This window comes from Entelurus aequoreus, linkage group LG02 (genome assembly GCF_033978785.1).
Source record: "Entelurus aequoreus isolate RoL-2023_Sb linkage group LG02, RoL_Eaeq_v1.1, whole genome shotgun sequence".
NCBI lineage: Eukaryota > Metazoa > Chordata > Actinopteri > Syngnathiformes > Syngnathidae > Entelurus > Entelurus aequoreus.
In genome coordinates, this window is record NC_084732.1 from 65,553,491 (window position 1) to 65,569,011 (window position 15,521).

The following is a 15,521-nucleotide window of genomic DNA, read 5'->3' on the forward strand; positions in this document are numbered from 1 at the left end:
ACAGTATATTTAACATATATATTATTAAAATATTATTCATTAATAGTTTAGTTAGAATGTAATTATTTTAATTTTTCAGAGTCCTTTCTTTTGCAGTATTTTTAGTTACTATTTAATTTTGTGATCACCCTGACCTAAATCTTGATAATAATCTTAGCAATTAACACATGGTTTCATATAATTTGATTGTTTATCCTGTTAAACTGTAAGTAATGATTGAATATGATTAAAATCATCAGTAAGATTACGAATTCAGTGTTGAGATTTGAGTGGGCCTCAAAGTCAGAAAGTTTAAAAAAAAAACCTGATTTAAACCACACACACGGTCAGTTAAAACTTTTTAATCCGGCCAGCATAACGTAACCAAACTATTTTTCCAAACCTTCAAAACTGTAGCAGGTAATAGGATATCCAATGCTATTTGTAACTGTGGCATTTAGAACCATTTCCACTGGTTTATGAACTTGGAAGAGTCATTTTTATTAGTCAACTTAATACAAAACTAGTTACCAAACTTACCAACACAATGTATATGTGTATCATAATAATGTGAGGAGATTATTGCCTCTAAAAAACCAGCGCAATACTTTTGTAATTCCAAATAGACTTTAATTAAGTAAGGACAACATTCAACAGTCCAATACAGAAAGCAAGTGAGGGAAGCATTTTCGCTAGGGTCATTAACCTTGTGACATTTTCCCCAAGGCTTAGCCGTGCAAGCTGAAATGAGTGGCTTAGTTTAAGAAGTGAATCCCAACCACTGTATTGTGGCAGATTTGTGTGCCTTGAAATTAAAAATGACCCAAATTAACTTTCATTTGTCCAAACATCTGAAATTATTGTTTCCATCTATCTATACTAGCAACATGTAGTGACAGGCAAAACAAGTATGCTCTTCCATTAGATGGCAGAAGGTACCTATTACTTTTTGTGATATTTTAGTTTGGTGGTGTGCGTGAGATTTCTAATGTAAATTATGTGCCTTGGATCCATTAAGGTTGGGTAACATTGGGCTAGAGGACACATGGCATGTACTGTACATGACAGCAACATTGATACATTCTCACAAGCAAACAAACATCACCAAATTGTTCACGGGTACAGTAAATAAAGTGACGCATAAACTGTAGAAAATTGGACTTGTATTCAGTCTTGATGGCCAGCAAATGCATGACGCGCTATCCATTTACAGACTGGCAAGGCCTCTGGTGAGTGATGAACAACTAGGCAAACGTGGTCCATTGACAGTAACATCCCGTGCAAATAACCAAGGCTAGTCTGTTATTTGAAACATAAATACATAAGTCAAACCATCAAAAGGTGGATGTTAAAATAGTGACGCTAGGCAATATGAAACAGGAATAATTATATGTAAATAACTCTAGGAAGTAAAATATATACTGGTCTACCTGACAGGAAATAGCTGATTAGAAACTTGAGATTAAATGTATCATGTTATATGTATATTTAGTAAATTTTGAGCTTTGAGCATGTTTTACTTCTAATGTCAATGATGAACATCACTCTTAGGTCTTCTTCTTCAGCTCTTCAAAGCGTCTTGTCAGATCATCAAAGTCGATGTCGTCCGAAGTTGTGGTTTTCCCGCCCAAGGAGGATGACGGGAGCGTGTCAGGCACAGAAGGAAGCTCTGGGAGAGCGTTGTTGTCAAATATTTGTGGTGAAGGACCTGCAGCAAAATACAGAGTGGCTGTAAGCATCACCGGGACTTAAATCCTATTGCCTAAATGCTTAATAAACTTTATCAAAAAAGTATAGTACAGCAATACAAATCCACTATCAACTACAACATTTTAGGTTTGCCAATAATGCTTGAACACAAATTACGTTTAATGCCACTACTTTAATTAAATGCAACATTAACGCTGTATGCAGAGAATTACTCCCCGAGTTTGTAAACAATAACAAAAACGACCCCAAAAATTATTTTGTAACAAAAACAAGAAAAATAAATGATCGTGAAACCTTTGACAGCTTTTCTCTCGTCGTTTTCCTTTGAGTAATCTCTCTTTATCATCCCTTCGTTGTACCCTACCCCCACATGCACACACAGGCCACATCACCGGTGCCGCTCTCTATTGGAGCAGTCTTGGGCCTATTTTACTCATTCAACAAATTATCGAAGCACACAATACAAATCAATGCTTTTTTCTAATTGAATGAATCGATTGACTCGATGAACCATTGCAGCCCTAACTGCGACACAGATGTGCTAAAGATTGGCTGGGCTAGGCAGCTCATCAGCCAATCACCGATCAGTTAAAAAGAAGAAAAATATCTGCCCCGATTTGATCCCGATCATTTCTAATAAAAGCACAAACCTAGCATGAGAACACTTTGTACCTGGTGTACGCACTTACCGGAGTTATGGCACAAATGTTATGCGGTGAAGTACTAGATTTTGATCCTTAATGCAATGGAAGTGAATAAAGATTTATCAAAGTAAAACACTGATGTCCTACATTTATCTACTTTATGTTTTGAAATGCTTATTCAATCATCGCATTACCCGACACACTGTTTTGTCAAACATATGTGATAATTGTTATAATCAGCATTTACTTACTAATATTTACATGGTGTTAATGTCAGCATAACTTTAAATGTTTTTGAAACATCTGTCTGGAAATGCAGCAATTAATCCGTTACCTAACTTCATACATGTTTTGACTTGAAGGACAGCCGCTTCTTTGCACCCTCTTTAGAATTACTCTTGTTATATATATACACAAATACATATACCGGTATATGTAAACACACACACACACACACAAACAGACACACACTTATTTGAATGTAAAATGTTGCCCCAATTAAATCAATACTGTAAAAACATTCTAACTTAAAAAGTTAAACGTGTCCATTAATGTCAGGCCATTTTCTTTTTGAGTTCTGTGTGGCGCACCAAGGTAGTGCACCATGACTCCACCTCTCCAACCGATTTCCACCTGTGTCTCTGTGAAGTTCCGCATTCGTAAATCACTTTGCAGTTAACTTCAAGAGTGAAGTTAAGGCGTGGACAGCGTGTGACAAGTGTGGGAGATACTTGCACACACTTTTAATTCAAATTGCATGAAGGTTTGCGTAAGCCAGGTTTTATAAGTCTGAATATTTTTGCGCGCATGCACATTTTGGGTTTCCGGCATACAGAAACTTTTAGTCAGAATTCCACACACTGTTATATAGATGAGGCCCTTGGTCAGCCAGGGAATAAGATGACATATCAGTGTTGCCAACTTAGCAACTTTGTCCTTATATTTAGCGAGTATTCAGAATTCCCTTAGAACACCTTTCTCTCCGTGGTGTCTCTATATTTCCACTAATTGTTGACCACTAAATGTCTGTGGACCTCCAAAATTTGCATTTTACATAGTATTACTACCCTTTTTTTCCCTGTGTAGCTCTCAATGAAGGCGGTTGTATTTCCCTCATCTCTCCGTTATCACTTTTGCTTTGCTTATTGTCTTGTCTTAACTTTCTAAGAGCCTCTCTTTTGCACTGTTGTCCGAAAATCCAAAAATGGACTTGATTAACTTGATGCTCAACTCAATTGATAAGATCTTCTTGACGACAAACACAGGTTCAGGGGAATTTGCCTGTCTTGATGGGACATTTGCTGCTGGATAGATGAAGGACTCTTGGGAGAAGTGTTGAGTCCTGTGGCTGTCAGTTCTTTCTGTTGAGAATGTGAAAGATATCTACTGTATCTATTTGGAACTGTGATAACAGGGCATCTGCTGATTGCATTGAGCAACTCTCTGGTGTACCAACAAATTTGGAAGACGATGGCAGCCGTTCAAGGAGCCCAAAGGCTGCCCGTCGCAATGGATGGTATTGGTAGAGCTGTGGGCACTCAGACTTTGGCCAGCTCAGAATTTAATCGCAAATTGGATAACATCTCGAAGCTTTGCACGCAAAATTAGGATCAATTTGAGAACCAGAATGGACAATTAGATCAGACAAGTCCATTGTAATGCGTTTGCTCGCCTGAAACCAATAACAATCCTTATCTACAATTTGGCTCTCTCTGTAAATGACCTAGGCAAGGTTGTGCTGTACACATCCCAGTTCGACCAGTGCAGTGAAAGACGCTTTGAAACCCTCCCCCCTTCTTCAAGAACACCTGTGATGTTGTCACTGTTTGTGGACACCAAGCGGAGTGACCTCCAGGCTTATAGATAAAACATGCACCCATGGACCACTACTACAAATACGCACACACTACCCTACCCAGGTTTTTTATGGTCTTAAACCAAGAACCCAGCCGCCTCCAGAGTACTGGAGGTTTTTTTATGATCTCAAACTGAGCCCCCCCAGGGTGGTTAGTTTGGGATCTGCTTCTCTCCCTCACCACCATGTTTACCTTTCCTACCTATTTTACGGGGTGCTTCCCATAGGTGGAGATCCATCAGTCTTTCGGCCCTGTATACCCCTGTAAGTGTTAATTGTACCGTATGTCTGCTCTTGGGCAGTTGCAGTGAAAACAATGTATTTTTTATTTTTTAAGTGGCAATGACAATAAAGTTATATTCTATTGTAAATTAAATTCCATAGCTGCAATTGTTGGTTGGACTCACCTGTGGCCTGGAAAGGAAGAATGTTTCTGTGTGTTAGGTCATCAATCTAAAACAGAAGAGGTTTGTTTGTGTGACAGTGTCCATTGCCTTATACACAGTGTAGTTAATGTTATGTTATGCTTGTGTTTAAAGTAAGAATATAAGCAAAAGGCAAATGCTCCTGGGAAACCATAACCTGAGTGAGCATGAGACTGTTTTTTTTTTTAAATTTTAACTCCAGTACTGTCCAATAAAATCCCAGGTCTTCGACTACTTTGTTGTTAGTAGTTAGAATACAAACAATTTATGCTGCCTTCTTCAGATGCATGCTGACCATTTATGTGCATAAAGAAAAGAAACCAAGCCTGCCCCGGAAGAAATGCAGAAGCAGAGGCGCAAGCTAAGTGAACTGTTCTTCCCTGAGTGATGTTTTGTCCGTCTTGTCACTCTGCGGGCACTGAAAGGGGTCATGAATGGGAAGAGTTTATTCACTTACAGACTCGTATGTGGGGGGAGAAGTGGGCAGCTGAGGGGGCTGCCCTCCTCCCATGGGTTGCGTTAAGCTGAATCCAATGGGTGGATTGGGTGGTTCCTGGAGGTAAACGAACACACGACGCAAACGCAGTGAATGTATTGTTCTGATTACTGAACACAAACATGCTTGCTCAGGCTGTATGAAACACAGTGGGGACATTCAGGATATTGTTTGTCTTACAGCAATAGTGCAATAATTGATTTGACGTTAATTTAAAAATATCACCCAACTACAGCCCGGTTACCAGTCTGTGGGCTGGGCCAAATGTGTAATTAACTACTTTATATTATACTTAAAGTTTACAAACTTTTACTAAAATGAGAACTTTTGTCAAGGCTGGAACACATTATTTGTGTCTACATTGTTTCTTATGGAGAATATTGCTTTAATTTATGAACTTTTCTATTTATGAAACCTGTCCATGAACCAATCACATTATTAAATTGAGGTTTTAAATTAAAAGTGCAAAGCAATTTAAGATATATCTTACTGCTCCTTTGGGAGGTGGGTAGTTGAAAGGTGCAGACATAGGCATGGGCATGGCAGGAGCAGTAAAACCTCCTCCTCCTCCAGACTTCTTGTAATTGTTCACATCAATCAGGTCAGCTTCTTCCCCATGATTCACCTCAGGCTGTCAGGGAAAAAGTGACACAACAGTAAGTATACACAACAAATTACATCATCCTGACTAGCAAATGTTGTAATGCCTACCCGGACCATGGCATCGGGTTCATACGGCACATTATAGTTCTTGGCAATCTCAATCAGGTAGCGCTCTACCAAGATCTTGGGAGGGGCCTCCACACTCAGCTTGTGCATCAGCTGAAAACATATAAAATGTTGTATCAGATTAGATGCAATTTATTATTATATTGGCTACATACTCTGGAAATAGATGCTTACTCTTTCATTAACTGTTCCAATCTGGTTTGACCTGCACAGCTTGCCATACTCCTTGCTATATTTTGCACATAACTGGTCTGATACCTACAAGAAAAAATAGAAAATCTAAATTCAAATAGACAGACTGATATCAATCAGTATTACTACCAAAAATGCGTCCATGCATTTACTTTTTATACCGCTTGTCCTGGGAATCGCAAGGCACACAAAGACAAAACCATTCAACTCAGATTCAAACCTATGTGCAATTCCGACTCTTCAATTAACTTAACATGCATTTTTTGCAACATTTAAAACATAATAGCGCGAACACAGTATGGGTGCATGTCAGGGCTGAGCGATATATCGAGTTTGTAAAATATACTGATATATTTTTAAACAAGATATGAATTAAGAAAATATCATAATATCGATATAATTTATTTCACGTTAAAATGACCAAACACCGCTTATTTGTTGTGTTCGTTGATTCTCCCCCGCTTCCCACTCCATGGGCTATTAAACCCCTCCCCTTCCTCCGTCCAAGATATGATTGGTTGGTTGTTTACTATGATTAGTCACGATTGGTTGAGATTAGGGCTGCAACAACTAAACGATTAAATCGATTAAAATCGATTATAAAAATATTATATTAATCGATTATCAAATTAATCGTTAGTTGCAGCCCTAGTTGAGATTAGGGCAAAACATTAGATACAGGCCAATCAGAGGCAAGATAGGGCGGGTCATGGAACCAGGAAGGGAAATCACAACAGACATCCCAAATGACGACGAAAGAGTCGTACAAGAGAAGAGGGAATATTCACGAGGGCGATTTATATATTTAAAAAACTAGTGGAAGATGGCAGAGGGATTCTCTTCCTTAGATTTTTCTTTTAGGGATGTAGATGACGTCCAGGAAACCCACAATGCGTCTACTTGGCCACATTTGGACAAATGTATGCATCTGGATAAAACATTCATTTAAAGGCCTACTGAAACCCACTACTACCGACCACGCAGTCTGATAGTTTATATATCAATGATGAAATCTTAACATTATAACACATGCCAATACGGCCGGGTTAACTTATAAAGTGACATTTTAAATTTGCCGCTAAACTTCCGGTTCGAAACGCCTCTGAGGATGACGTATGCGCGTGACGTAAACCGGCGAACACGGGTATGCCTTCCACATTGAAGCCAATACGAAAAAGCTCTGTTTTCATTTCATAATTCCACAGTATTCTGGACATCTGTGTTCGTGAATCTGTTTCAATCATGTTCATTGCATTATGGAGAAGGAAGCCGAGCAAGCAAAGAAGAAAGTTGTCGGTGCGAAATGGACGTATTTTTCGAACGTAGTCAGCCACAACAGTACACAGCCGGCGCTTCTTTGTTTACATTCCCGAAAGATGCAGTCAAGATGGAAGAACTCGGATAACAGAGACTCTAACCAGGAGGACTTTTGACTTGGAGACACAGACGCCTGTAGAGAACTGGGACAACACAGACTCTTACCAGGATTACTTTGATTTGGATGACAAAGACGCAGACGTGCTACTGTGAGTATGCAGCTTTGGCTTTTTTTTGCGTATGTACGTAACTTTTTTAAAATATATAAGCTTTATGAACCTTGGGTTAGGTGAACGGTCTTTTGGGCTGAGTGATTGTGTGTTGATCATGTGTTTGAATTGTATTGGCGTGTTCTATGGAGCTAGGAGCTAGCAGAGGAGCTAGGAGCTAGCATAACACGTACCGTACCGTACGTGCGCGTCACGTACGTAACTTTTTAAAAATATATAAGCTTTATGAACCTTGGGTTAGGTGAACGGTCTTTTGGGCTGAGTGATTGTGTGTGTTGATCAGGTGTTTGAATTGTATTGGCGTGTTCTATGGAGCTAGGAGTTAGCAGAGGAGCTAGGAGCTAGCATAACAAACACGCAGGTGTTATTATGCAGGATTAATTTGTGGCATATTAAATATAAGCCTGGTTGTGTTGTGGCTAATAGAGTATATATATGTCTTGTGTTTATTTACTGTTGTAGTCATTCCCAGCTGAATATCAGGTACCGTGAGTATGCAGCCTTGGCTGCTAAACATTCGATAACTTGACCGTATGTGCGCGTCACGTACGTAACTTTTTAAAAATATATAAGCTTTATGAACCTTGGGTTAGGTAAACGGTCTTTTGGGCTGAGTGATTGTGTGTGTTGATCAGGTGTTTGAATTGTATTGGCGTGTTCTATGGAGCTAGGAGCTAGCAGAGGAGCTAGGAGCTAGCATAACAAACACGCAGGTGTTTTTATGCAGGATTAATTTGTGGCATATTAAATATAAGCCTGGTTATGCGGTCCTCTCCAAGGTTCTCATAGTCATTCACCGACGTCCCACTGGGGTGAGTTTTTCCTTGCCCGTATGTGGGCTCTGTACCGAGGATGTCGTTGTGGCTTGTACAGCCCTTTGAGACACTTGTGATTTAGGGCTATATAAATAAACATTGATTAAAATAAACATTGATAAACATTGATTGATTGTGTTGTGGCTAATAGAGTATATATATGTCTTGTGTTTATTTACTGTTGTAGTCATTCCCAGCTGAATATCAGGTCACCCCCGGCTCTCACAGCATCTTCCCTATCTGAATAGCTTCAACTCCCCACTAGTCCTTCACTTGCACTTTACTCATCCACAAATCTTTCATCCTCGCTCAAATTAATGGGGAAATTGTCGCTTTCTCGGTCCAAATCTCTCTCACTTCATGCGGCCATCATTGTAAACAATAGGGAACTTTGCGTATATGTTCAACTGACTACGTCACGCTACTTCCGGTAGGTGCAAGCCTTTTTTTTATCAGATACCAAAAGTTGCAATCTTTATCGTCGTTGTTCTATACTAAATCCTTTCAGCAAAAATATGGCAATATCGCGAAATGATCAAGTATGACACATAGAATAGATCTGCTATCCCCGTTTAAATTAAAAAAAATCATTTCAGTAGGCCTTTAAGTTGTTTACCATGTAAGCCCAAATCAAAACTTTTCTCGAATTGCCAAGCCGGGCATATTTCGCACAAAAAATGCTGCCAAAAATGTATGCCGAAGTGAGGAAGATCATAGCCGCACAATTAAGTAAAGTCACTTACTTGGCGCTGATAACAACCGTATGTGTGTGACAGTCCATTACATCGTCGACTGGGAATTAAAAAGTGCCTGCCTGCAAATGTATTTTTTATCCAAGTTTGATACATTTTGTATTATATGCACACTCATGTTATTGATTTTAAGTAGTATCTTATTTATGTTATGTAATTCTGTGCTACTTAAACAGTTTATTTTCTGTGCTGTTAATACCCATCTTGACTTACTGGGTTAATAAAAGTGCCACTGACTGTTTACAGTACAGTTGTCATTCACTTCAATTTCAGTGAATCTAGCTCAAAAATGAATATCTTAATATGTATAATTTCACCGGAAAATTTATCGAGTTATATATTGAGTTTAAGTAAAAATATATCGAGATATACTTTTTCGTCTATATCGCCCAGCCCTAGTGCATGTATTGAGTAACTTTCAACATTTTGTGTGCATGCAGTTCTGGAGTAGAAGAGTTAGCTTACACAAACAAACACATGTGAAGATGTTGGTATGTGCTATTTTAAAAAAATTTTTTAAAGGACTACTTACAATCTTTAATTCTGCCACCTCTGACTGGAGGCGATGAGCTGCCCAGATAAGGGTGGACACCGCCTCCTGCAAGCCCGGATCTAGCTCCCTGATTATAAACCACACAATTATTTAACTGGACAGATGGATATTAAAACTAAAGATCGCAAAGGCAACCACTTACTTCATTGATTGAATGAGGCCAAAGCGTGTCAGTAGCAAGTCACAGTAAAGCTCCAGAATCTCCATGGCTTCAACCAAATAGTCCTCCCTGATGATATGCTCCACACGGATCCGCGCCCGCTCATCTTTTCCCGATGACAGGTAATCTGCAATCTCCTTGCGAGCCTTTTGAGCAAGCTCAGCTACATTGTAAATTGAATGGAGGAAAAACAGGGAAACATAAAACTACCCCATTTTTTATTTTTGTATTGTTGCTCTTATTATCCCAACACTCACTTTTCTTGTTCTCAAGATGTTTGAGTCGGTTGATGACAAGCCGGAGGTTGACTCTTAACCTCTCCGATTTGAAGCCTCCGCCGAGCATCTCTGGTGGCTCTGATCTGTGGACAAGAGTAAAACGTGTTGAGTCTATTCAACCTAACCTTGTCTAGTCATATTAGCTAATGTTTTATAGTCCCCATTATTCTCCAATAAGGTCAGAAAAAGGTTGTTAGTCGCTTTTTAAAATAAAGACAATCTAGAGTAGCGCTGTCAAATTCATTTTTAGATCGGGGGCCACATGGAGAAAAATCTACTCCCGAGTGGGCCAGACTGGCAAAATCACGGCACATTAAAGACCTACTGAAATGAATTTTTTTTATTTAAACGGGGATAGCAGATCTATTCTATGTGTCATACTTGATCATTTCGCGATATTGCCATATTTTTGCTGAAAGGATTTAGTATAGAACGACGATAAAGATCGCAACTTTTGGTATCTGATAAAAAAAGGCTTGCCCCTACCGGAAGTAGCGTGACGTAGTCAATTGAACATATACGCAAAGTTCCCTATTGTTTACAATGATGGCCGCATGAAGTGAGAGAGATTCGGACCGAGAAAGTGACAATTTCCCCATTAATTTGAGCGAGGATGAAAGATTTGTGGATGAGTAAAGTGCAAGTGAAGGACTAGTGGGGAGTTGAAGCTATTCAGATAGGGAAGATGCTGTGAGAGCCGGGGGTGACCTGATATTCAGCTGGGAATGACTACAACAGTAAATAAACACAAGACATATATATACTCTATTAGCCACAACACAACCAGGCTTATATTTAATATGCCACAAATTAATCCTGCATAAAAACACCTACGTGTTTGTTATGCTAGCTCCTAGCTCCTCTGCTAGCTCCTAGCTCCATAGAACACGCCAATACAATTCAAACACCTGATCAACACACACAATCACTCAGCCCAAAAGACAGTTCACCTAACCCAATGTTCATAAAGCTTATATATTTTTAAAAAGTTACGTACGTGACGCGCACATACGGTCAAGCTATCAAATGTTTAGCAGCCAAGGCTGCATACTCACGGTACCTGGTATTCAGCTGGGAATGACTAAAACAGTAAATAAACACAAGACATATATTTACTCTATTAGGCACAACACAACCAGGCTTATATTTAATATGACACAAATTAATCCTGCATAAAAACACCTACGTCTTTGTTATGCTAACTCCTAGCTCCTATGCTAGCTCCTAGCTCCATAGAACACGCCAATACAATTCAAACACCTGATCAACACACACAATAACTCAGCCCAAAAGACCGTTCACCTAACCCAAGGTTCATAAAGCTTATATATTTTTAAAAAGTTACGTACATACGCAAAAAAAAAGTTGCGCACATACGGTCAAGCGATCAAATGTTTAGAAGCCAAAGCTGCATACTCACGGTAGCACGTCTGCGTCTTTGTCATCCAAATCAAAGTAATCTTGGTAAGAGTCTGTGTTGTCCCAGTTCTCTACAGGCGTCTGTGTATCGAAGTCAAAAGTCCTCCTGGTTAGAGTCTCTGTTATCCGAGTTCTTCCATCTTGACTGCATCTTTCGGGAATGTAAACAAAGACGCGCCGGCTGTGTACTGTTGTTGCTGACTTCGTTCGAAAAATACGTCCGTTTCACACCGACAACTTTCTTCTTTGCTTGCTCAGCTTCTTTCTCCATAATGCAATGAACATAATTGCAACAGATTCACGAACACAGATGTCCAGAATACTGTGGAATTATGAAATGAAAACAGAGCTTTTTTGTATTGTATTCAATGGGGAAGGCATACCTCTGTTCCCCGGGCTACGTCACGCGCATACGTCATCCTCAGAGGCGTTTCGAACCGGAAGTTTAGCGGCAAATTTAAAATGTCACTTTATAAGTTAACCCGGCCGTATTGGCATGTGTTATAATGTTAAGATTTCATCATTGATATATAAACTATCAGACTGCGTGGTCGGTAGTAGTGGGTTTCAGTAGGCCTTTAACTTAAAAATAAAGACAAATTCAGATTGTTTTCTTTGTTTAAAAATAGAACAAGCACATTCAGAAAATGTACAAATCATAATGTTGTTGTTTTTTTTACACTTACATGTTGGGGTTAATAGTATTCTATCTTTATTTGTCGTTATGTATACTTTCTGAATAAATTATGTGATAATGTTCATCAGTCAACTCATTGGTGTTAACTTTCAATCTATCAAGATAAAAAAAATATTAAAATCAAATTACAGGATGTTATTTATGTGGTTTGCTCATTTTCCTCAACTGATGTACTAATAGTAACATCATGTGTTTTTTTGTACATATGTAGCATCATCTACAAAGATACAAATAATTGTTATTGCGACATCTAGTGGACACATTTAGAACAGCAGTTTCTCTCATTCAAAAATTCCATACTTCGCAAACTCATCCCGCGGGCCGGACAAAACCTGATCCGGCCCCCGGGCCTGATCCAGCCCGCAGGCCGTACGTTTGACACCCCTGATCTAGAGCAGTGTTTTTCAAATTTTTTTGAGCCAAGGCACATTTTTTTCATTGAAAAAATCCAGGGGCACACTATACCGTCCTTGTCGCCATTGTTGTGTGCCAAACTTGTCACTTAATAGTTTTCTTATTAGCAATCTAAGCTTAATAATACATCAAAATAAATCTTATTGTCTTTTTCTGCCTTTTATTCCCGCTCTTACTTTTCCCACTTCCAGGTGTCCAACACACAACACATGTCATCATATCCTGTGTCCCCTGCCCTTAAGTTCCCCTTACAATGGTTCCGGTATTGTCCTGTGCATAGACATCTTATAAGTAGACGCAGCATCGACCGCTACTGCCTACTGGCGCTGACGAGACGCGGGGCCGCCATCTTGGAGTGGTGATCCGCTCCACTCAGTGCAATTCATTTGGCAGGAGCAATGAACTGTCAGCGCATTTAATCAATCTTACCTCACTGAATAGCACTGATTTTCACGTGTTTTTTTGTCATACGTGTAGCTATGATAAAGGACACATGTTTTGGCGTGTTTTATTATTCATAGTTTGCTTAACAGTAATAGAATATTCTTATATGCTATAAGTGACCAGACGTCCGAGATCAAAACTGGGAATATAATCCCAGAGAAGGGGGGAAAAAAATGTCAGGATGCGGATTAATTTGTGGCATATTAAATATAAGACTGGTTGTGTTGTGGCTAATAGAGCATATATATGTCTTGTGTTTATTTACTGTTTTAGTCATTCCCAGCTGAATATCAGGTCCCACCTGCCTCTCACAGCATAGATAGATAGATAGATAGTACTTTATTGATTCCTTCAGGAGAGTTCCCTCAGGAAAATTAATCTTCCCTATCTGAATCGCTTCCACTGCCCTCTAATCCTTCACTCTCACTTTCCTCATTCACAAATCTTTCATCTTCGCTCAAATTAATGGGGTAATCGTCGCTTTCTCAGTCCGAATCGCTCTCGCTGCTGCTGGTCATGATTGTAAACAATGTGCCGATGTGAGGAGCTCCACAACCTGTGACGTCATGCTACTTCCGGTACAGGCTTTATCAGCGACCAAAAGTTGCAAACTTTATCGTCGATGTTCTCTAATAAATCCTTTCAGCAAAAATATGGCAATATCGCGAAATGATCAAGTATGACACATAGAATGGACCTGCTATCCCTGTTTAAATAAGAAAATTTCATTTCAGTAGGCCTTTAAAAATCTTTGTTGCCAAATTGGCAAAACTCATAACGTATTTTAAAGAATGCTTTATTTTTCACAGATGAGGTGCTGTGGATGATGTCATCTACTGTACAAGTCTACTAAATAGGAATATTCACATACATCTACTGGACGGATTTATAATTACGAGCTACATTTCCAGCTTTAATGTGTTTATGTTTTACTATAAATTGATGTATGGGGGGGGGGGGGGGGGTATGCACTTGTTCGCGCAAAATAAAGTTAGCAGCGAATAATAAGTACACAACTGCCAAAACTACTATTGGCTGACATTTAAAAACGTTGGCGTTTGGCCCTAATTAAAGCCCACTTGTGTTTACAGCAAAAAACTGATGGGTTTGTAAAAATAAAAATAAACGCTTGCTATCGAACCGAAATTTAGACTAACCTTGGTAAACTACAGCAGCTTGTGGGCATGACCTAGCCTAGCTCAGTTATGCTAGCAACAACATTAGCCCCGCACGGTGTTTTAACCCAGGGAGTTTACGTGGTATTATTACAAACCGAGGTCATTATTTTCTACATAGACCCACGTTTTATAAGCACGTAAAGTAAAAACACGCGAGGGCGCGTTCGATTTTGACGAAGAACAAACAATTGCCGTTGCTAATTTTCTCTTGACAGCGAGCTCCTAAGATGGCTAAGCTACATAGCGCTCGCTCGATGCTAGAGAAGTGCGATCCACTGTTTATTTTAAAAGTGGTCAAATAACACTAATAAGCACCCAAAAACTATTCGCTTGATCACAAATAAGTAGAATTCGACGATTTACCTGTCAGTAGCTTCACAGTAACTCAATTGCCACTTCCGTGATTAGCTTGTGTGACGTCATGCGTTTTTTTCCCCCGTTGGGGTGTGTAACCACAGGTGTCAAACTCAAGGCCCGGGGCCCAGTTCTGCCCGCCACATCATTCTATATGGCCTGTGAAAGCCTGGAAAAAATGTGTTTCAATAAAATCCTTTTTTTAAATTTTTTTTTACTAAATGCATTATTTCTAGTGATGGGTTGATGAGGCGTCATGAAGCGTTTTGACACATTGCAAAACTGTATTGATACTGTGTCACTAAATGCGGACATCTGCTGGACATTAAAAATCCCTACAGGCAACCTATGGACCGACTCAACTGACACTGATTTTATGACCTAGTATATACAATAATATAAACCAAATCATTGTATTTACTTTAGGATTATTTCATATCTTCATTAAAATAAAATATATATTTTTATCTCTTTTAGATACAGTCAATAAATAATGTGAACATGTATCATAACATGGATATCTAAGCGAACGTGTTGTGAATGAGGATGCTTGTGGACTGGGATTTTTATTTTATTTTATTTTTTTACACATTTTTATTAAAAAAAAAAGTTTTTCCAACGTATTACATTTTAGATGATTTCTCTTCTTAGTTATTATTTCTCCGGCTGTAGAAAAGGTCCGCTCACAGGGCACAGAGGAGGCGTCAGTGCGACACAGTTCGCGTATCGGTCACGTGACTTTCTAAAAGCGGTACGCGCACCGACACAGGGTTTTGCTCTATGAGCTCGACGCATGCGCCGATGCACCTGTGTTGCCGGACCCATCACTAATTCTTTCTTTCAATTTTGACAGAAAAAATGCATATTTTAAACTTTAATA

At 39.1% G+C, this 15,521-nt stretch overlaps 1 protein-coding gene across 1 annotated transcript; it reads right to left on the minus strand.

Annotated features, from left to right (window-relative positions):
* Nucleotides 1–587: 587 nt before the first annotated feature.
* Nucleotides 588–14,782, minus strand: LOC133638237 (IST1 homolog). Its single transcript, XM_062030637.1, has 10 exons — nt 14,651–14,782; nt 10,115–10,218; nt 9,840–10,020; nt 9,677–9,764; nt 6,013–6,096; nt 5,821–5,931; nt 5,600–5,740; nt 5,071–5,166; nt 4,596–4,641; nt 588–1,687 (listed from the first exon to the last, which is right to left on the minus strand). The coding sequence occupies exons 2-10, from the start codon at nt 10,200–10,202 to the stop codon at nt 1,527–1,529; spliced, it is 996 nt and encodes a 331-aa protein (XP_061886621.1). The 5' UTR covers nt 10,203–10,218; nt 14,651–14,782; the 3' UTR covers nt 588–1,526.
* Nucleotides 14,783–15,521: the final 739 nt, after the last annotated feature.

Excerpts from the sequence above, each read along its gene's own strand:
- LOC133638237 (XM_062030637.1), bottom strand. The coding sequence starts at position 10,202 with ATGCTCGGCGGAGGCTTCAAATCGGAGAGGTTAAGAGTCAACCTCCGG. Across the intron at positions 6,097-9,676 it reads AGGTGGCAGAATTAAAGATT|GTATCAGACCAGTTATGTGC; the intron begins GTAAGTAGTCCT and ends TTTTTCTTGTAG. Across the intron at positions 1,688-4,595 it reads TCTTCCTTTCCAGGCCACAG|GTCCTTCACCACAAATATTT; the intron begins GTGAGTCCAACC and ends ATTTTGCTGCAG.